Source organism: Amphiura filiformis, chromosome 8 (genome assembly GCF_039555335.1).
Source record: "Amphiura filiformis chromosome 8, Afil_fr2py, whole genome shotgun sequence".
NCBI classification, from domain to species: Eukaryota; Metazoa; Echinodermata; class Ophiuroidea; order Amphilepidida; family Amphiuridae; genus Amphiura; species Amphiura filiformis.
In genome coordinates, this window is record NC_092635.1 from 53,963,171 (window position 1) to 53,987,552 (window position 24,382).

The window sequence follows — 24,382 nt, forward strand, 5'->3', positions numbered from 1 at the left end:
AAAGGGTATTGCAGTCTGCGTTTTAATGGTAGCTTCTGGGCATGGGCAAATTACCAGGAAGAGGGCGGTTAAGCTGACCAAGGGAGAGGATTCAATAAGTGCACATTTTGACTTCTCTTGGAGAGGTTAGGCCACATTTGGGTATACAGATCTAGGTGTTCAGGAAATCCATTTAAAAAGGGTTCTGTAGCTTGCGGTTAATATATTGCTGTTAACTTCTTTAAAAAGTTGGGCCACACTTGGCGAGTGTGGAAAGGGCTTGAGAGGACCCTGGAGGGCCCCGTACCTTACATGAAATTAATTTGGGTTAACTTCTCTGCAAGAAGAGGAGTTGGGCCACACTTGTGTGTGGGCCAGGGAAATTTCCCGGAGGGCCCCGTATCTTATGAGGAATTAATTTGGGTTAACTTTTGCGAAAAGTTGCGAAGTTGGGCCACACTTGCATGTGTGCAAAGGGGCTGAGGAAATTCCCTGGGGGGCCCCGTAGCTTATGAGGAATTTGGGTTAACTTCTTTGCGAGACAAGAAGTGGGGCCACACTTGCGTGTGTGCAAAAGGGCTTGGGGTAATACCATGGAGGGCCCCATATTCATTAATTCATTTTCATTCATTCATTTCTTTCATGCATTTAAAATGTATTGTACAAGGAATTAACTTGGGTTAACTTCTCTATGAGAAGTTGGCCCCGTATTAAATTCATTCATTTTCATTCATTCATTCATTCATTCATTCATTCATTCATTCTTCATTGCATTTCATTTATGCATCTTACATGTACAAGGAATTAATGTAGTGTAGGCATGAGCTTGGGAAATTACCGGGAGGGCCCCGTATCTTACGGGTGAGTAATTTAGGAATTGGCTCGGGAAATTCCCGGGAGGGTCCTGTATCTTACGGGTGAGCCAACACTGTGTGTGTATAAAGATGGGAACAGTAAAGACTATCCAGGTCAAAAATTGTGGCGGTAAAAAAGGGACAGGGCCACAAATTTAATCTTGAATCGAATTATATGAAAATAATTGGATCACCATAGGTAATTGTATAAGTGTTTACAAATGGTAATAATTCGTAACGAATAAATTTGAGAAATAGTGCATGAGAAGTTGAACGAAATATGTCAAATATCCAGATTCCTGAATGTTTCCGGCTTCAGGAAAGTAGGATTAATGTATATGCACTTTTCTAAGGAATTTATATTAAAGGATTGACTCAATAAATGTATGTAAACTTCTCTGGAGAAATTTTCTCTTGAAAAGTTAAGCCAAGTTTGATGTATTATAACGGTACCCTTTGGGTCCGTATTTTATTGGATAAGCTGAAGTTAAATCCAATTCTGGTTTACAAATAAATGGAGATACTCCTGACAGATATGCCAGCAAAACTTTTGAGTAAAATGTGCCTCATTTCATCTGGGGGTAATTACATACTAATATGTACTGTATGTTGATTGGTTGTTGCGCACCATGTATCCGATATCCATTTCTAAAATTTGCCATTATCATCATCATCATGGTGATGATGATGATGGTGGTCATCATCATTAATGTTTTTTTATTACAGAAGACAACTCCTCAGAATAGGCTATTCCATTCCATCAACTCTCCATGTGGAAAGTTCAGAAAAATCTTCCGCATGGGGAATATGAATTTCAAACGGAATGACCACATTTGTCAGCTCCATTTGAATTTAATACACCCTGTGATAAAAGGTGTGTTTGAAATGGAGGGTGTGTTTCAAATGGAACTGTTGATGTGTTCATTCTATTTGAAATTCACACTCCCCTGTGGAAGCTATTCCCAAAATCGTCCACAGGCGGAGTGTGGATTTTAAATGGAATAGCCTAATGGGATATTCCAGTTGAAATCGATAAACTTTCTATGGAAGACATGACCTTAATCTTCCACACATGGGGTATGCCTTACAAATGGAGTTGACTGAATGGGTGACTCCACTGAAATCTACACTTGGTGTATGAATTCAACTGGAATAGCACAATACCAGAATGCACCAAGTCAAATGACTATTGGTGCCCAATGACTTGGTCCTGGTGCACTTGGTCCTGGTGCACTGGATTTCTGTCTGCTTTCAGGCCATTCAAAGCATATAATTGCCTAGGTGCACTTGTAACATTGCCTTGGATTGCCTTTCCTCTCAACATTTTATTTGATGGTGTGAAGACATTCAACTCCATAGTAGCCTCACCAATATTAATTAACAATTACTGAACATGCAAATATTTTTCAAAAGCTTACCGGTAGGTGCTACTACAACACATTCACCAGCATACGCTGCTCTCAGGTTTTCATTTACAGTACAAGCTTCACGTCCTAAAACACATCTACTGGAGTAGGTTACACCATCTGTGCCACATACTGGCTCATATATTTGAGTACATACTTGTACATCACGACAATACACTATAATGGGACACAAATAACACCAATTAGATATGTTGGGTCTTAGATCTATTTGTGATCTTAATCTTCTAGTTTCATCTGGCATTGTTAGCCTTTAACTGTGAGAAAATACAGTGTACAGAATTAATTGTACTTAACTTTGTAGGTTTTTTGATGTCATTGCATTGTATTCATCATTCAGTAGTAATATCAGTGCAATACTTTATAATAGTCTGTTTCATCTGAAGTTGAGAATAATGCCATGTTACATTTTACAGCGACAGATTTGAATCGCTGCATTTACACTGTTGCGTTGCCAGCATATAGACAATTAAATCACCCTTCTACACATGTGTATATGCCCCACAGGATTTAGCCAATATGTGCAATGCAAATCTGCCACTGCAAAATCCAAGATGGAGTTGCTCTCAACATGAGATGAGTCACACCATACTACACATTCTATAAGTGCAGTAACATTGGTGCCTTGATTTGAGAATAACAGGACCTTTTCCAAGATGATCATAATACAAGAGACTTTGATAGCAATAATATAATCTCATGAACCCATCTTTCTATTTGTGACTTACCACTCAAACAGTCGCCATCATAAGCAACTCTCAATTGTGCATCATTATTAGCACAGGCTTCAAGTAATAGTTTACATCTGTTGGAGTAGGTCTTGCCATCTGAGCCACAAACTGGGTCGTATTCTGCACTGCAAACTTCTGGACATTCATCTGAAGCAAAGGAATAAATGACTCAAATATTCACATGTTCATGCAAGTTTGTGTGAAAATATGTATGAATGATAACAATCAAGTGCAAAATTGCTGGACCACTTCCACAATTCATTGACCCTCACTGTTCCCCTTATTCAATGTTGTATACCAAACGCATCAATTTTGAAATGTGCTACACCTTTGCACTTAATTGTAGTTTGACTTAATTTCCCCCTTAGTAATATGAATGAGCTTCTGTGACCTCTGATCACAATGGTCTGTATGTACGCATAATATATGTATGCAAAACTGAAATTGACATACTATGTGTGCTAGTATAAAATGTTTCATTTTCCCTGTTTGTCAGTGGCGTAGTGTCATGGAGGGCACATGCTCCACAATCGATTTGAAAATTTAAAAATTGCCAAAAAAAGGCTTGCCCCCAATCATGGTTGGTGCCCCAACATAGTATGACTCATGTTACACTACTATCATTTATACTGTTAAATATACATAGCTTTAATAAACCACCGAAATTTTGATAAATTATAAATGTCTTACTAATACAGACAAGAATTCTGTCAGACTTACATGTTGGTTCACATCTTCCGTAATAGAGTCCTCTTAAGGTAGGTTTATTAGTACAAGCTTCTCTGCCTAGTTCACATCTGTTGGGGTAGGTCTTACCATCATTACCACATACTGGTTCATATTTACTTGTACATACTTCTGCTTGAGAACACAATTCTGTGGAAAATAAACTTAATCCTATTACTATCATATGATGCGTAAATTATACTTTGTTGCTAAATAATGCAACAAAAATTAGCAATCAGATCCAAAATTATAAATAGCATTGTTTTTGGCATCTATGTTTTCTATTGTTATAATATTTGTGTGTAACTTTGGGTGTGATCAGCCACATGCCTAACATCTTCGATGGCATCCACATCTCATGTAATTTTACATGTATTTGCTTGAATCTGTATATTATATCTTGTTATGTGAGAAGAAAACAATTAAATTGAATTCAATTGAATTGAATTTTAATCACAAGTTTGGCTTTCACAAATCACAAACTAGTTCATTGGTGTAAATGGGTAATGTAGCCCCATTCCCTGGGAATGAGAGGGTGTTATTATCCTGGAGTTCCATTAACATAAGAACATTTTTGAAAAATGAATCCTAAGAACTGCAGGCAATTAAAGCTCGATTTAAGCTTAGGGTTTCGTTCATTGTTGTATATAATACACTGATACAATATATCATCACCAAGATTGTTTTGAATGTTTTCCCTTTTTCAAGTGCATCATAACATTCGTTTATCATCAAATCCAGTCAAATTACAGGCATGAGCATACACATTTATGTCTGGAAATGGGTACAAACCTGGAAATTTTTAAAAATCTGGAAAAGTGCATAAAATTGAACAAAAAGCCTGAAAATGGATTGAAAATAAATAAAATTGTGAGAATTTTGACATCACAAAAGTCTGGTCCAGTGTTTTGACTGCAAATTCTCATGCCTGAAATTCGAATTCATACCTCTGCTTATAGCACATTCTCCTGCATAATCAATGGTAAGTTGCCTGTTGTTACTGCAAGCTTCAACTTCTAGTTGACATTTGTTGCCATAGGTCTGTCCATCTGTACCACAAACTGGACTGTAGTCTTGCTGACACACTTCTGGACAAGCAACTGATATTCAAACAAGGCAAGGTTACATTAAATATAATTACACAAAAAGTACATTTTTGTACCATACTGCTGTTTTCCTTGGTTTTTTAGGACTTATTTATTCACTTTTAGGCAATTTATACATAATACATTGAATAAGCATTTAAACAGTCTTCATATAAAAGAAAGACATGAGGATTGTCCGATGAGTAGCCTGGTGGTAATTTTTGATAGCCCTCAGTGGTGTTGGAAGCAATAAAATTTAGGGGGGTCAGGGGACGAACATAATTGGTTCTGATTTTACTGGGACTTCTTTTGCGTGTACAAAAAAAATCACACTATTTAAGCCCAATTTTGTGTGTTTTGCCATTTTATGGACCAAAATTGTTCAATTTTACCCTATTTGGGCCAAAAACCTGTTTTTTTGGTGCTAAAAGGAAGACACAAAGGGGAATTATTGCTTTATTTCTTCTTCTATTTTCTTCTAAAAATTTAGCGGATCCTGACCTATGGTTGCCCTTCAGTTATTTTTATATATTCAAAAGCTGATTCCCATTCTTGAATATGAACATTTACATTTACAGGCATTTATGGCACCATTCACCAAGGTACCATGGCGCTTACAAAAATATACACAAAAAGTCAAATAACAAGCAAATGGTTCAAGAAACCTTTAAAAGTGTGGTGCAAAATTGAAATACCTGACTTTATGTGTTGATTGTCTGAGACTGCACTTCAAGTTGCTCTGCGTCAGATGAAATTGCACAAATTTTAAAAATCTGGTGCAAAAGTGCAGCCCAAGATAAAAAAATCACTTCGAAGACTGATTGTAATGTAAAGATTACTTAAGTTCCATAATGATCTTCTTTGAAACTTTAAATATGATATGAATGTAGGCGACAACTCTCTAGTCCAAGGGTTCGCTAGTCTGAATAATAAATAAGGTTCTCTAGTCTGAATATAGCATAAGGCTCGCTAACTCTAACTCTAAACTCTAATCTTAACCCTTAAGTCTATATTCGGACTATAGAACCTTCAGAATAGCAAAGTTAATTTGATTTCTGACTAGCGACCCTTTGGACTAGGGAACCTTTTGGACTAGCAACCCTTTGGACTAGAGAGAAGTCATGATGTATGTACTCACCTGGCTGCATACACTCACTGCCACATCCATTGGAACAGCACTTGTCAGCACCTTGACAGTGTGAATCCTGTCTACAGAAGGTAACACATCTACCTACTGTGCCAGCAGCAATTGCTGGGCATAGGCCTGCTTTGGGACCTGCAAAAAGGCAACAAATTAATATCTTGAAATTTTGCACAGGAGTTAAAACATCTTCTTCCTACTACTGTGACAGCAGCAATAATAATTGTGACCGTACAGCATGAATGAGCCGTAAATGTCCTAAATTGTATTCTGATTTACAGTGTAAAATGTGCATGAAGGTCGTATTGATCGATACCTCAAGTTGACGCAACATGTATCGCATTTTGATAGTCAAACACTTTTTAAACCAATCAATAATCTATTGTTGAAGAGAATAATAAGCTTTTACCTTAGATGTCTATAGAATTTTTAATAGCTCCGGTCTTTGTTTGCATTGTATTTTCTCTAGGTATGTATAACCAAAAATTAACAATGAATCCTGAATCTCATTGACTTGGGGATGATTTGAAATGACCGCCAATTATGACTGTTTGATATTTATCACCAGCAACATGGCAATGTGGAAAACGAGACACATGTAGAAACAAAAAAAGCTACCATTTTGTTGAAGGAGCAAAGTTCAACAAACCATAACCCCGCTTCTGGATGTCGTTTGAAGTCAAATGATATACCATTTTAAAGCTTATGATATAGATTTTCTAAACACAGAATAAAACAAAATTCACAGGGGGAGGAATTTACGGCTCATTTGTCGTGTACGGTCACAATTGTTTGAATGTCTAATAGCTTCCTCCAGCATCCTATGTCAAAAGCTTTCTCAAAGTCTTAGCAAATACAAATTCATGTCATGTCCCAGACTTTCTTCATTCAAATTATGATTCTCTGGTGAAAAGCCCTTGCCTAAAACCAAACTGGGGTTTTCCAATGCAGTTTTTGGCCTTTGATTCCATCCTATGAGTGATGATTTATAGCATACTCTTATATGCATATGAATTAAGCTGATGGTTCTTTGGTCTTTGTATTAGTGGCATCATTTACCCTGACCAAGCCCAATTACTGGTAATTACCCCTTTGGTCATTTGTCCCCACCTAATGATCCTGGTGAACAAATATGGGCACAATTTGATGCATATGAAATCTGATGGTTTTGTGGTCTTTGTATTCAGTGGCATCATTTACCCTGCATTTTCCTGACCAAGCCCAAATACTGGTACTGATCCCCTTTGGTCATTTGTCCACACCCAATGATCCTGGTGAACAAATACGGGCACAATTTGATGCATATGAAATCTGATGGTTCTGTGGTCTTTTTATTCAGTGGCATCATTTACCCTGCATTTTCCTGACCAAGCCCAAATACTGGTAATTATCCCCTTTGGTCATTTGTCCACACCCAATGATCCTGGTGAACAAATACAGGCATAATTTGATGCATATGAAATCTGATGGTTCTGTGGTCTTTGAATTCAGTGGCATCATTTACCCTGCATTTTCCTGACCAAGCCCAAACACTGGTAATTATCCCCTTTGGTCATTTGTCCCCACCCAATGATCCTGGTGAACAAATACAGGCACAATTTGATGCATATGAAATCTGATGGTTCTGTGGTCTTTGTATTCAGTGGCATCATTTACCCTGCATTTTCCTGACCAAGCCCAAATACTGGTAATTATCCCTTTGGTCATTTGTCCCCACCCAATGATCCTGGTGAACAAATACGGGCACAATTTGATGCATATGAAATCTGATGGTTCTGTGGTCTTTGAATTCAGTGGCATCATTTACCCTGCATTTTCCTGACCAAGCCCAAATACTGGTAATTATCCCCTTTGGTCATTTGTCCCCACCCAATGATCCTGGTGAACAAATATGGGCACAATTTGATGCATATGAAATCTGATGGTTCTGTGGTCTTTGTATTCAGTGGCATCATTTACCCTGCATTTTCCTGACCAAGCCCAAATACTGGTAATTATCCCCTTTGGTCATTTGTCCCCACCCAATGATCCTGGTGAACAAATACGGGCACAATTTGATGCATATGAAATCTGATGGTTCTGTGGTCTTTGAATTCAGTGGCATCATTTACCCTGCATTTTCCTGACCAAGCCCAAATACTGGTAATTATCCCCTTTGGTCATTTGTCCCCACCCAATGATCCTGGTGAACAAATATGGGCACAATTTGATGCATATGAAATCTGATGGTTCTGTGGTCTTTGTATTCAGTGGCATCATTTACCCTGCATTTTCCTGACCAAGCCCAAATACTGGTAATTATCCCTTTGGTCATTTGTCCCCACCCAATGATCCTGGTGAACAAATACGGGCACAATTTGATGCATATGAAATCTGATGGTTCTGTGGTCTTTGAATTCAGTGGCATCATTGAATTTTCCTGATGTGTATTAGTCGGATTTTGCTATGAAAAAGGTTACAAAACCAAGCCTAATTGCTGATAATTACCCCCATTGGTCATTTGTCCCCACCCAATGATCCTGGTGAACAAATACGGGCACAATTTGATGCATATGAAATCTGATGGTTCTGTGGTCTTTGTATTCAGTGGCATCATTTACCCTGCATTTTCCTGACCAAGCCCAAATACTGGTAATTATCCCCTTTGGTCATTTGTCCCCACCCAATGATCCTGGTGAACAAATATGGGCACAATTTGATGCATATGAAATCTGATGGTTCTGTGGTCTTTGTATTCAGTGGCATCATTTACCCTGCATTTTCCTGACCAAGCCCAAATACTGGTAATTATCCCCTTTGGTCATTTGTCCCCACCCAATGATCCTGGTGAACAAATATGGGCACAATTTGATGCATATGAAATCTGATGGTTCTGTGGTCTTTGTATTCAGTGGCATCATTTACCCTGCATTTTCCTGACCAAGCCCAATTACTGGTAATTATCCCCTTTGGTCATTTGTCCACACCCAATGATCCTGGTGAACAAATACGGGCACAATTTGATGCATATGAAATCTGATGGTTTTGTGGTCTTTGTATTCAGTGGCATCATTTACCCTGCATTTTCCTGACCAAGCCCAAATACTGGTAATTATCCCCTTTGGTCATTTGTCCCCACCCAATGATCCTGGTGAACAAATACGGGCACAATTTGATGCATATGAAATCTGATGGTTCTGTGGTCTTTGAATTCAGTGGCATCATTGAATTTTCCTGATGTGTATTGGTCGGATTTTGCTATGAAAAAGGTTACAAAACCAAGCCTAATTGCTGATAATTACCCCCTTTGGTCATTTGTCCCCACCCAATGATCACGGTGAACAAATAAAGGCACAATGGCTCAAATACTGATGGGTCATTTAACGATTGCCAGAAGAAGACGGAAGAAACTATATGTACACACAGTGCACGACCCTTAGCCAGTGACATTTGTATGATCCTTGACTTTGAGTTAGTCAAGTGGCACTTGTGCATCAGCCGTTATTCCTACTGACAAAGTGACATCATTGTAATTGGCCGAAGTAGTAGCATTTTGAAGATATTTCATAAATGACCAAAAGTGACCGCTAAATGACCTTTGATCCTAAATCGGAGATTAACTTTTGTGCACCAGTGAACGTCAATGCATGTGTGCAAGTCCCAACGCTCTGCTAAGGAATTTGTGGAAGGAGTAGCATTTTGAGTGAATGGACCTAGTGACCAAGTGATATTGTTAAACTATGTAATTGGCGGAAGTAGCACCATTCTAAAGGTATTTCATAAATAACCAAAAGTGACCCCTAAATGACCTTAGATCCCAAATTGAAGATAACCTTTTGTGCACCAGCGAAGATCAATTCAAGTATGCAAGTCCCAACTCTGTAAAATTTAGTATTTTGGTTGAAAATAACATTTTTGGCTATTGACCGGAAGTGGATGACCTTTGACTGGAGGCTGGTCACGTTACATTTGTCCCCAAACAATGGTCCTAGTGACTAAATATGGGCACAAGGGCTCAAAGCATATGGCTGCGATGGCTCATTGTATGGTTGCCAGAAAGAGGAAAAAAGAATGTGGCAAAAACAGACCTTAGCAAAGCAGACCTTAGCAAAGAAAAGAAAGAACCTGAAAAAAACCCAGACACAGTGATGACATAATCATAGTCACTAATGAGCAGACAGTGTAATTACAAACAAGACAACATATCTGACTTCAGCTGCACCTACTAGTTGAACTAATGAAGCACATGTGAACAAAGAAAAAAGAGATTACAGTAATTATGAAAAACACTGTTTTAACATTCAGAGGTACAGAATTAATTAATTTATTATCTACCTAGCTGCTAAACAAGTCAGAGGCAACTTTATCACTTAATACATTTATCTGGTTTCACTTAGCCAGGACGTGGCAGATACTTATTCCACAGCTGTTAGTTTTGACATGTAACTCAAATAAGTATCTTGATTACATACCTCAATATACTAGACTAAAGGGAATTTCATTGTGAAGAACTTCTTGGCTTAACTGCACTCTTATATTTTTCAAACTACTTAATCTCTGTGATTTGCATCTGGGTATGCACGTGCCATTAACCATGGATGGAGCAATCTTGGAGTAATGGAGCAATGTTGACATCAATTAGACAGCAAGAGCAGATGGTAATCCTGCTATAAGTCAATTCGCGCACAAGGATTTCTCCAACAAACACTGATGCATAGGTGGTGTTAGCTCTTGGTAATCATCATATGAAGTGTGTTCTTTGGTGCAGAGTTTAACTCAAACTGAACAATAGAAGTCTAACTTAAGTACTGTAGACACTTGTTTTAGCTGGCAAACAGCAATATATCATCACATACACAGTGTAACTATGGTGTAAATATGCAATGTGCATTCTGACAGTCTGAGAACAATTGAAATCAAACCACTGTACGCACTTGTTTATCTGAAGAAGAGCAAAGTACCACCACAGTGAAACTATGATTTCAACAATGAAACCAGTTTAAAATCATCATAGTCCATTGTAACATTGATTTATGCAACTGAAATGAACTTTCATATCTCTAAATTGCTTAGTTATTGGAGATAATGTGACACAAATGAAAGCCGCCAAGTTGTTATCTAAGTACCACTATACCTTTGGTGATTGCACTCAAAATAAACACATTTATATTAAGGAGAGGAATATTTTCAAACTTATTTAATTGCAGTGATCAAAATTCAGATACATCTATCGCTATGGTGCATTGATCTGCAGTGGAATTTTTACAATTACATGTTACTGTATGCCTCATCCATGTACTGTGTAAGCTGAACTTATCGTTTGAACTTAGCAGCCAGGACAATATCTACTTCATGGAAAGCTCTAATGTAATGCAACTTGTTGGTTCTTGACAACAGGATTATTCTAAATCAATAAAGGTAAAATATCCAACTTGTATTTACTAATGGATATCAAGGAGCAAATTCAAAAAGTTACTTTGAAGATGACAGCAGTTTTACTCATTGAAACTTATTTTTAAACTGTTTGAAGTTAACATTTTATAACAGAATATATGTCTAGTATAAGTGTAACTTGTAGCATAATATATATATTTAATGTTAGTGATATCAAATTTTGTGTCACATAGTTTTTAAGAATTTATTATTGTATTTGAATTGTATATCATGATCATAATGTTGCATGTTTGTATTTGAACACAGATCCTGATTTGACATATTCTATATCTTTCAATATCATTCTAATTTTCTATTGTATGCGTTTCTAAACTAATTAGGTTAAATCTTGCCTGGCCCACTGACCAAAATGTGTGATCTGAAATATTATGTGTACTGATCCTTTAGGATTTATACTTTCTGATTGCAAACATTTTTTTTGTGATAATCTAATATTATAGCAAGCATTAGATGTGATTTGAAATTTGCACTTGATTGCAAACATTTCCCTATGATAAACAAATATAGCAAGCATTAGATTTGATTTTAATTTGGCACATAAAAAAGGATAAAAGTATTGTACCAGTCACCATATGTTTTGACTAGCTATATGAATTATCTACTAAACTATAATGGGTAGTTTAAGTGTCGTTCAAGAAGTATGGGTTGCAGCTACTGTTTTAATTGGTATCCCAGGGAACATACTCATACTTGTTGTCCTGTTTTCCCGACAGCTGATCCGTAAAGCACAGTATTTCATTTTCCTACTTGCTATAGCTGATCTCCTTTTCTGCCTCATTTTGCCCTTTACATGTGCTTATTGGTATTCTGCGAATTCATTTCAAGAAGCCATTTCCAATATTTTGGTATTTTTACAATCGTGGGGTTTTTTCTTACTTGGCTGTGCTGCTTTTGAGAGATACACGGCAGTTAGAAATATCGTCAGGAGACGCTTGAGTACAAAATCTGTCATTTTGTTGACTTTGCTAAGTGTCTTTAGTGCAGCATTAATAACATGCAGCATTTTTCTTCCTAATGTAAGTGGAGACGGATTTCAACCTAAGCAAATGCTAAAACTCATACTAGTACCTAACATAATTCTGATTGTTGTATGTCATATTCGTGTAGTAAGGCAGCTGAATAGACAGATTGGACCAGACCCAGACACAGTTGCACCTGTTGACCTTCATCAGCCAGCTAATAGGCCAATAGAGATGTCAAATATCCAGCAAATCCACCTTAATGCTTCAGTGCATTTACCATGTGACAAAACATCAGCCATATCAGCAAGTTGTCAAATGAAACAGGACTCGTGTGATGACCATTCTATATTAACAACAAGACCCACAGCAAAGATTCAGCATCAAACACCTCCAAAAAAGGACAATGATTGCCTCCAACCAGATCCAGCACTTCATGCTCTTTCATCCTCTCACACAATGCAGCCACAATTTAATCTCCAAAACAGTTTCCAAACTGCACAAATATCTAACAAAGAGATTTCAGAAGAGGCAAATCACAATCATCTGGAAGACAGCCAACTCCACAACAGAAGAAGTTGCAAGAGAGATTATGAAGATAAGATATCAGCTGGTGACATCAGCCTTAATTTCACAAATTTAAGCCATGAAATTAAGTGCTCTGATGGCTTGTTGGATATAACACCATCAACCTCCAAAGATACAACTCCAATGCACCAACTAACAAACCTAGACAAAGATGAAATGTGGAAGACTCTACCTGGTGCTGTCACGTCTGAACAGAATTCAGATGAAACAAACTTTAATGTTTGTGTAAAAAGAGTTTCCACCCATCTACCTGAGACGGATCACCCTGATGACTTCACGCCAAACATCCCTACACTTAATGCCTCTGAGGACAATGAAGCAATGTATCAATGTCATTTCTTGAGGAAAGTGTCCATGATGCTTTTAATTGCAACAGCAGTTTTCTTTATTACTTATGGTCTACTCCTTATAACAGCTTTCATATCATATGCTGATCCAACTTTGATAGATATACATGTATATCGTTTGGTATGGAATGTTACATTCATTAATAATTGCATTAATCCCTTCATTTACAGCTTTGTAAATGAAAGTTTCCGTACGGAATGCAAGAGGGTATATCAGAGAATGCTACAATATTTTAGAAACCAGTAGGTCTAAAAGGGATATACATGCAGTCATTTAATTTCACCACTCAAACATAAGACTTATCAATATTAAAGAGCATGTAAGTTGTTATTAAAACACCCTGACCCTGCTACTGAATTTCAATCGAAACTGTTTTCTTCATATCTTCATCAATTAGACCTTTTTTTCAATTGTAAAGTTTTCCAAAGACAGCTGATGTTTGTTTATGGATGACCCAGTTTATAATTACAGGCCATCAACGCTGACACAAACGCAACTATTTAGCTTGAACACAAACCTGTGTGAAATACACCATGAAAAGCGAGGTATATCTTGTGTAAGAGACTGATGTTTACGTTATCAAGTGTCACATTGTCCTAAGCTAAAGTGCCCCAAATTAGAGAATAAACGATAGGAATTTTTATTTTGACTATCCTCTACTGTGTGGTAGACGACAGGCAGGTCCAATATTTTGAGTAGTGGATGCAGGCGCAGCCGGTTACTACGATAAAAATATTGGACCTGCCTGTCGTCTACCACATGTTAGAGGATAGTCAAAATAAAAATTCCTATCGTTTATTCTCATTCTTAGTCAGTTAAACATTATTTTAATAACTGTAAACTATTTTTTTAAAGCAAAAATTAAGTTACCGTCATAAAAACTCCCCTTTTCTAAAATGAACGAAACTTGTTTACAACTTCACATATTTTGTTGCGCGTACTGCTAGCGTGTGCGAGTATTCAGCACTCCGTCTACGCATACAACGCGATACATATGTGCACCTCTATGAGCGTGTTACGCATTATCAACATTCATGATGACGTGGAGTCATCTACAGCCTGATAGACGACACCCAAAATCATGCGATTGTCCAATCAGATATGTCTACGTAATAGACCACTCCCACTGACTAAGAATGACAAACATTTGTACTCTTCGTTCCATTACTGACATACTGTGGATAGCTTTGCTCCAAAAATGACCTTAAATTTTCCATGCGATAGAAAAAAGAAGAAGAAAAAGGAAACTGAGACAAAAAAAACAACCATGACATATCCCCTCTGACACTAGTCCGACAAACGTCCACAGCTTGTGCTCGGCTAGTACTAGACTTTTGTGGTTTCTGGGCTTTGTAGACAGTGGTCTCTACTTCTAGGCTTGCGAAGCGAGCAGATATTGGTCATGGTGTGGTTTACTTCTAAGCTTGCTTTGCAAGCCATTGTTGGTGGCTTTTGTATATAGCTAGGCTTGTAATGCTAGCATATAATTTCTTATCAGAATAGGAAGATAATGTCTTTGAAGCTGAAACTGTGAATCTGTGATATATCTATCACTGTGATAGTATTGGTGCATTGATCTGCAGTCACATTTTAACAATTACATGTTAGTGTGTACCTCCACCATGTGCTGTGTAAACTGATCTTATCGTTTGTACTTAGCAGCCAGTCGAATATTTATAACCTTGTTTTGGAAAGCTTGAATGTAATGCAATTTGTTGGTTTTGACAACAAGATTATTCTAAATGAATCAACGTAAAATATCTGAGTTGTACTTACTAATAGATATCAAGGAGCAAATTCAAAAACATCAAGCTATTTTAAAGATGACAGCAGTTTTACTAATTGCTCATTGAAATTTATATTTAAACTGTTTGAAGCTGACATTTTTATAGCAGAATAAATGTCTAGTATAAGTGCAATTTGTAGCATAATATATTATATATATATATATATATATATTTAATGTTAGTGATATCAAATGTTGTGTCACATAGATTTTATGAATTTATAATTGTATTTAATTTGCATATCCTTTGATTATAACGTTGCCTGTTTGTATTTGAACATAGATCCTGATTTGACATATTCTATTTCTTTCAATATCATTTTAATTTTCTATTGTATGCGTTTCTAAACTAATTAGGTTAAATTGTTATAGCTAAATCATCAGCTAATTATCCTGGCCCACTGACCAAAATGTGTGATCTGAAATATTATGTGTACTGATGCTTTAGGATATATACTTTCTGATTGCAAACATTTTTTGTAATAAACTAATATTATAGCAAGCATTAGATTTAAATTTAATTTTGCACTTACAAAACCCAGATTGTATAAGTATGTTTAAGCTTCCTTATTGTACCAGTCATCATACATTCTAACTAGCTATAATCATTACCTATTGAACCATAATGGGTAGTCTAAGCATCATTCAAGGGGTATGGGTTGCTGCTATTGTTTTAATTGGTATCCCAGGGAACATACTCATACTTGTTGTCCTGTTTTCCCGGCAGCTGATCCATAAAGCCCAGTATTTCATTTTCCTACTTGCTATAGCTGATCTCCTATTTATTGCAACAGCAGTTTTCTTTATTACTTTTGGTCTACTCCTTATAACAGCTTTCATATCATATGCTGATCCAAATTTGATGTATATCGTTTGGTATGGAATGCTACATTCATTAATAATTGCATTAATCCTTTCATTTACAGCACTGTAAATGAAAGCTTCTGTGTGGAATGCAAGAAAACATATCAGAGAATCCTACGACAATGTTGTGTCACATAGTTTTTAAGAATTTACGATTGTATTTGATTTGATTTGCATATCCTTTGATCATAATGTTGCATGTTTGTATTTAAACACAGATCCCGATTTGACATGTTCTATTTCTTTCAATATCATTCTAATTTTCTATTGTATGCCTTTCTGAACTAATTAGGTTAAATCGTTAAAAGTAAGTCATCAGCTAATTTGTTTGGCCCACTGACCAAAAATGTGTGATCTGAAATATTATGTGTACTGATGCTTTCGGATTTGGTACTTTCTGATTGCAAACATTTTCTTGTGATAATCTAATGTTATAGCAAGCATTAGACTTGATTTTAACAGATTGTACAAGTATGTTGTTTCTTATTGTACCAATAATCATACATTTTATCTAGCTATATGTATTACCTACTGAACCATGTGTAGTTAAAGTGTCATTGAAGGGGTATGGGTTGCTGCTATCGATTTTGCAAGAATGCAAGAGAATATATCAGAGACTATGACAATATTTATAGTTGTAGAACTTAGTTATACTAGAAAGATTATAAAAGGTGGTAATAAGTCACTGATAAGTTACAGAAAGTAGGATCACAATTTGGTTTATGAAAAATAAAATAATGAAGTGATATAACATCATTAGCACAACTAATCAAGAAAACAGAGAATAGTGATACAAACAATAAAGTGATGATTCAAGGAAACCAGGTAAACACTACAATGGGCTCAACCATTCTCTGCTGAGATAAATTGGCTCTATTTAAACAAGCTAAATATAACCGTATTAGCACAACTAATCAAGAATTTCCGAGAATAGTGATAAAAACAGAGTTAATACATAGACCTTGATTAATACAATGACTAGAATTAAGAGTTAGAATTAAGTAAATTAGTTTGCTTTTCATTGTCTATGTAGCTGGTACACAAGGCAGAGGCAGCTTAATCAATCAACACATTTATGTTACTGGTTTCACTCAGGCAGCACTTGGCAGATACTTATGCCATTGCAGTTAGTTTTGACATGGAACTCAAATATACATCTTGATTTCATGCCTCAATATACTAAAGGAATTTCATTGTGAAAACCTTCTGCATCTTTTGTTGTTCAAAATTAGCCCAAGTGCAATCTTATATTTGTCAAACCACTTAATCTCTGTGATTTGCATCTGGGTATGCATGTGCCATTAACCATGGATGGAGCAATGTTGGATTAATGGACCAATGTTGACATCAATTAGACAGCGACAGCAGATGGCAATCCTGCTTTAAGTCAACTTGCGTGCAAGGATTTCTCCAACAAACACTGATGCAATGGTGCTGTTAGCTCTCGGCAATCATCATATCAAGTGTGATCTTTGATGCAGAGTTTAACTCAGACTGAACAATGAAAGTCAAACTAAAATGTATTGTAGACACTTGTTTAAGCTGACAAACAGCAATCTATCACCACATACACAGTGAAACTATGAGGTGATGGTCAAACTAGTTTCAAATCATCACATAAAAATACAATGTGCATTCTGACAGTCTAACTGAGAATAATTGAAATCAAAACGCTGTATGCACTTTATCTGAAGAACAGCAAAGTTCCACCACAGTGAAACAATGACTCCAACAATGAAACCGGTTTAAAATCATCATAGTATAGCGTAGCATTGATTCAAGGAACTGAAATGAACTTTCAGATCTCTATATTGCTCAACTTATTGGAGATAATGTGTCACAAATGAAAACCACCAAGTCGTTATCTAAATATCATTATACCTTAGGAGATATTTTGATTGCACTCAAAATAGACAAATTTATATTAAGGAGAGGAATATTTTCAAACTTACTTAATTGCAGTGATCAAAATTCAGATAAGTCTATTGCTATGGTGCATTGATCTGCAGTCACATTTTTACAATTACATATTACTGTGTACCTCCACCATGTAAAAAAAAAAGGCAGTGATCCACAAGCCTCAGCACACTTTACAGGTTGTCGCTGACCACTACGGCCCCACATCATTCCATAAACCATTTAACAACAAATAAGGGACTTTGCTGCTACAAGAGCGCACACCCTAGACATTCCACAAATAACCATCGCAACCAGGATCAGCTCCCCGAGTTTTGTACGGGTTACAACGAGACAATAAGCATTAAGTTCCTTGTCCAGGGGAATTTCAAGCTAACTCAATTTTTCCACGAGAGGATACGAGGTACCGCCAGGGTTCGAACCGGCAACCTCTTGCACCATAGCCGAATGCCTTAACGACTGAACTAACTTGTACTGTGTTAACTGAACTTATCGTTTGAACTTAGCAGCCAGCAGAATATCTAGTTCATGGAAAGCACTAATGTAATGCAACTTGTTGGTTTTTGACAACAGGATTATTCTAAATCAATAAGGTAAAATATCCAACTTGCACTTACTAATGGATATCAAGAAGTAAATTCAAAACATTTCAAACTGTTTGAAGTTAACATTTTATAGCAGAATATATGTCTAGTATAAGTGCAACTTGTAGCAGAATATATATACTTGATGTTAGTGATATCAAATGTTGTGTCACATAGATTTTAAGAATTTTTGATTGTATTTAATTTGCATATCCTTTGATTATAACGTTGCATGTTTGCATTTGAACACAGATCCTGATTTGACATATTCTATTTCTTTCAATGTCATTCTAATTTTTTGATTTTATGCGTTTCTAAACTAATTAGGTTAAATCGTTAAAGTTAAATCATCAGATAATTTGTTTGTCCCACTGACCAAAATGTGTGATCTGAAATATGTGTACTGATGCTTTAGGATTTATACTTTCTGATTGCAAACATTTTTGTGATAATCTAATATTATAGCAAGCATTAGATGTGATTTGAAATTTGCACTTGATTGCAAACATTTCCCTCTGATAAACAAATATAGCAAGCATTAGATTTGATTTTAATTTGGCACTTTAAAAAAAAGATAACGGTATTGTAATGTTTTGTCTAGCTATATGAATTATCTACTAAACTAAAATGGGTAGTTTAAGTGTCGTTCAAGAAGTATGGGTTGTGGCTACTGTTTTAATTGGTATCCCAGGGAACATACTCATACTTGTGGTCCTGTTTTCCCGACAGCTGATCCGTAAAGCCCAGTATTTCATTTTTCTACTTGCTGTAGCTGATCTCCTTTTCTGCCTCATTTTGCCCTTTACACGTGCTTATTGGTATTCTGCCAATTCATTTCAACAAGTCATTTCCAATATTTTGGTATTTTTACAATCGTGGGGTTTTTTCTTACTTGGTTGTGCTGCCTTTGAGAGGTACACAGCAGTTAGAAATATTGCCAGGAGACGCTTAAGTACAAAATCTGTCATTTTGTTGACTTTGCTAAGTGTCTTCAGTGCAGCATTAATAACATGCAGCATTTTCCTTCCCAATGTAAGTGGAGAAGGATTTCAACCTAAGCAAATGCTGAAACTCATACTAGTACCTAACATAATTCTGATTGTTGTATGTCATATTCGCATAGTAAGGCAGCTGAATAGACAGATTGGACCAGACCCAGATGCACCTGTTGACCTTCATCAGCCAGCTAATAGGCCAATAGAGATGTCAAATATCCAGCAAATCCACCTTGATGCATCAGTGCATTCAAGTGACACCACATCAACAAGTTGTCCAATGACAAAGGAATCATTTGATGCTCATTCTATATCAACAACGAGACCCACGGCAAAGATTCAGCATAAAACACCTCCCGAAGAGGACAATGATTGCCTTCAACCAGATTCAGCACTCAATGATCAGGCAGCAAATACGCCAATAGAGATGTCAAATATCAAGCTAATCCACCTTGAAGCATCAGTGCATTTACCAAGTGACACCACATCAACAAGTTGTCAAACGACAAAGGAATCATTTGATGCTCATTCTATATCAACAACAAGACCCACAGCAAAGATTCAGCATAAAACACCTCCCAAAACGGACAGTGATTGCCTCCAACCAGATCCGACATTTGATGTTGTTTCATCCTCTCACGCAATGCAGCCACAATTTGATCTCCACAACAGTTTCCAAACTGCACCAACATCTAACAAAGAGAATTCAGAAGAAGTAAAATACAATCATCTGGAAGACAACCAACTCCAAAACAGAAGTTGCAAAATAGATTATGAAGACAAAATATCAGCTGATGATATTAGCCTTAATTTCACCAACTTGAGCCATGAAGTTGGGTGTCCTGATGGTTTGTTGGATATCACACTATCAACATCGAAAAATGAAATTCCAATGCACCATCTAACAAACCAAGACAAAGATGAAATGTGGAAGACTCTACCTGGTGCTGTCACGTCTGAACAGAATTCAAATGAAACAATCTTTAATGTTTGTGTAAAAAGAGTTTCCATCCATCTACCTGAGACGGATCACCCTGATGACTTCACGCCAAACATCCCTACACTTAATGGGTCTGAGGACAATGAAGCACTGTATCAATGTCATTTCTTGAGGAAAGTGTCCATGATGCTTTTAATTGCAACAGCGGTTTTCTTTATTACTTATGGTCTACTCCTTATAACAGCTTTCATATCATATGCTGATCCAACTTTGATAGATATACATGTATATCGTTTGGTATGGAATGTTACATTCATTAATAATTGCATTAATCCCTTCATTTATAGCATTGTAAATGAAAGTTTCCGTGAGGAATGCAAGAGGCTATATCAGAGAATGCAACAATATTTTAGAAACCAGTAGGTCTAAAAGGGATATACATGCAGTCATTTAATTTCACCACCCGAACATACGACTTATCAATATTAAAGAGCATGTAAGTTGTTATTAAAACACCCTGACCCTGCTACTGAATTTCAATTGAAACTGTTTTCTTCATATCTTCATCAATTAGACCTTTTTTCAATTGGAAAGTTTTCCGAAGACAGCTGCTGTTTGTTTATGGATGACCCAGTTTATAATTATGGGTCTTCAACGCTTACACAAATGCAACTATTTAGCTTGAACACAAATCTGTGTGAAATACACCATGAAAAGAGGGGTATATCTTGTGTAAGAGACTGATGTTTACATTATCAAGTGTCACTTTGTCCTAACCTAAAGTGCCCCAAAATGACAAACATTTGTACTCTTCTTTCCATTACTGTCACACTGTGGTTAGCTTTGCGCCAAAGATGACCTTAAATTTTCCAAAAAAAAGGAAACCGAGACAAAAAAAAAACCCATAACGTATCCCCTTTGACACTAGTCAGAAGAACATCTGCAGCTGGAGCTCGGCTAGTAGACTTTCTGGGCTTTGTAGACAGTGGTCTCTACTTCTAGGTTTGCGAAGCGAGCAGATATTGGTCATGTGTGATTTACTTCTAAGCTTGCTTTGCAAGCCATTGTTGGTGGCTTTTGTATATAGCTAGGCTCACAATGCTTGCATATTAATTCTTATTCTTGCACAGTGAGAATCAATTTTACTGGGACATCTCACGTGGGAAAATTTTCAATTTCATACTATTTTAAGTGAAAGATGATAAAACATATCTGGTTAATTTTGTGCAAAACATGTAAAAATTGGCAATTTTACACCATTTTAAACCCGAACTGTTAAGAGATAGCTTTTATCCACAAAGTACATTACGAGCTATTCTCCAAAAGAATGTCATCTTAAGGTGGTTCGAAAGGCAAGGTTTAGGGAAATCATGAATTCCAACATTTTTGCAAATATCTCCAAAACCTTTCATGATACAATCTCAAGTGAGTTTGTGCTTATGTAGGGATATGTTGGCCATGTTATGAAGGTAATAAACAGGGCAGCGAAAAATAATTTCCTTTCTGGGAACGTGAACTGTTGTTTGAAATATTTTCTGCGAGCGTGGAGCCGGAGCGCGAGTATGAACACAATTATTGGACAGGTGGGGTCCAGGGGCGAAGCCGCAGCGCAGTCTTGGAATTAATTTGCGCGAAGCGCACAAAAATTGGCACTTTTTTATTTTAAAATGACCAAATATGGGTTTAATTTTGGATAGAAACCCATATACAGGCGTCAATTTTGAGGGGATGGTTGTATGAACCATCCCTAACAATATATTGGGGATTTATCCCCCACCCGGATCTACCCTATGTCATTAACTCATTAGGTAAATACCGTTTGGAGTTATTACTCATTGGAGTCATAGTGTTACACCCAAATTGTAAAGTGCGCACATTTTGTTGATTTGTAGCTTGAGATTACAAAATTGAATACTGAACATTAGGTAAAGCGCTTGTGAGCGTGCAAAATTTTGGAATGTACATGCCTTCTTGTACATTTTACTCCGAATTTTACCCTCGAATTTTTTGATCCCCCCTCTATTAAGGACTGATTTTTTTTATCCCCCCTTTTTAGGACCCAAAATCCTAGTTATTGAACATTAATTTAGTTCCAAAGATATGAACAGTTGAAGTTTTTTCAAAACAATATGCAACAAAAGAAATTATTTCCCTTGGCAAAATATTTCACGAGTAATCGTGTTCACAGAATATTTTCAGAGCTTCAGAAAAATGATACTAAAGATTATTTTTCCCGTCTTGATTTTTTTTCTGCGACTCCGATTTTTTTCTGGGAACGCCGGTACCACGATACCGGGGATTTCGTAGCCCTGGTAATAAAACCGTTGCCATGGTAACCAAGCAGTCGCTATTGGCTTCTGACCAATCACATTCAAAGTTGGTTTTTCCTGTTTTTTACATAAATCACTTCATTTTCCCAATAGAATATACTCACATACTGCACACCTCCATGATTTTCCGTAAAAAAATCCCAGTGGAGGGGGGTCAAAATGAAATTTTCGTTTTTGGCCAAAAATTCCATATTCCACAAACTTTTACGGGAAAATCAGTGGAGGTGTGCAGGAACAGTAATATGGAATTTTTGGCCAAAAAACGAAAATTTCACTTTGACCCCCCCTCCACTGGGATTTTTTTTACGGGAAAATCAGTGGAGGTGTGCAGGAACATGACTCAACATGTGAGTATACTTCTATTGGGAAAAATGAAGTGATTTATGAAAAAACAGGAAAAACCAACTTTGAATGTGATTGGTCAGAAGCCAATAGCGACTGCTTGGTTACCATGGCAACGGTTTTATTACCTTCATAACATGGCCAACATATCCCTACATAAGCACAAACTCACTTGAGATTGTATCATGAAAGGTTTTGGAGATATTTGCAAAAATGTTGGAATTCATGATTTCCCTAAACCTTGCCTTTCGAACCACCTTAAGCAAATGATGCAATATTCATAGAAAATAAAAGGTACTAATTTTGGCACAAAAAAAGGAAAAAACAAAAAGGTTGACACAATTTGTCTAAAACATAATTTGAAATTAATCAAGATTTGGATACAGAGAAGAGAAGTGATATAACCTCATTATTACAATCAAGTCAGCACATCTGGCTTGAACTGCACCTACTATAGTTTGATCAGCTTGTAATCTGCATTTACCACTATGCCGAAAAGTAGACCCACATTAAGAGTGATATACACTACGCAAAAAAAGTTTCTTTATGGTTAGCAAAGTTACCCACTATTAAAATCTAGCGACTTATTTTGTACGTTTACTAAATAATCGCATGCGGTGATTGTCCTTCGCATTTTTACACCTCAATCACTACCCTACGGCACTCCTGAGAAAAGATATGAATGTTTAGGTAACACGAGGTCGAAAAATAAAAATTACAAAAAGGCCTATTCAAGTTTTCAGCATAAAAGAACACAAAAAAACAACAAACATGCAGGTAATATTTTTTGTTTACTTGCTGAGCACATTTCAGGCATCATACTGCCGCTTCCAACTTCACTTGAGATTAATCTCTTTTCTTTCAGCACTTTGTGTGTCCACCGTTGATTCCCTTACACAACAACCACGCCGCCGTGTCTCATGCTCCTAATGAGGCGTCGAATGTTACCATGCCCAATCCCGTTCCACTCATTGATAACGATGCGGACTTAATCATACCAGAGTTATATGTATCTGCCTTTATCTTCCTGTTGACTCGTCTCTTGAGCTGATCCCAAAGGTTCTCCAAGGGGTTAAGATCAGGGCTTCTGGAGGGCCACTCAAGTGTCTCAATTCTTTCTGTTTTGGTAACATATTGAACATACAGTATTTTCCAAACTGCTGTAATCATGACCTGTTTTGAATCCCTTTTCCGAACCCATCTCTCAAAACAAAACGTAAATGTCTTAGTACCCACTCACCTTTGTTTTTGATCATTCATCTGCACAATAAACAAAGGATTATCCAACATGCAGCAAGGAAAATGCTTTAAATTCAAATTGAAAAGGCGGGAACAATGAAACCGTCTTCGATTAGT

The 24,382-nt window shown here is 36.7% G+C and overlaps 1 protein-coding gene across 1 annotated transcript in view; it reads right to left on the reverse strand.

The window, feature by feature from the left end:
* LOC140159608 (uncharacterized) overlaps positions 1 to 24,382 on the reverse strand; it is a 77,220-nt gene that overhangs the window by 5,694 nt on the left and 47,144 nt on the right. Inside the window, exons 26-30 of the mRNA XM_072183103.1 lie at positions 5,938 to 6,075; positions 4,662 to 4,814; positions 3,709 to 3,864; positions 2,986 to 3,135; positions 2,252 to 2,416 (exon numbers count right to left, since the gene is read on the reverse strand). Coding sequence (XP_072039204.1) covers positions 2,252 to 2,416; positions 2,986 to 3,135; positions 3,709 to 3,864; positions 4,662 to 4,814; positions 5,938 to 6,075 — 762 coding nt within the window. The remainder of the gene's footprint in view (positions 1 to 2,251; positions 2,417 to 2,985; positions 3,136 to 3,708; positions 3,865 to 4,661; positions 4,815 to 5,937; positions 6,076 to 24,382) is intronic.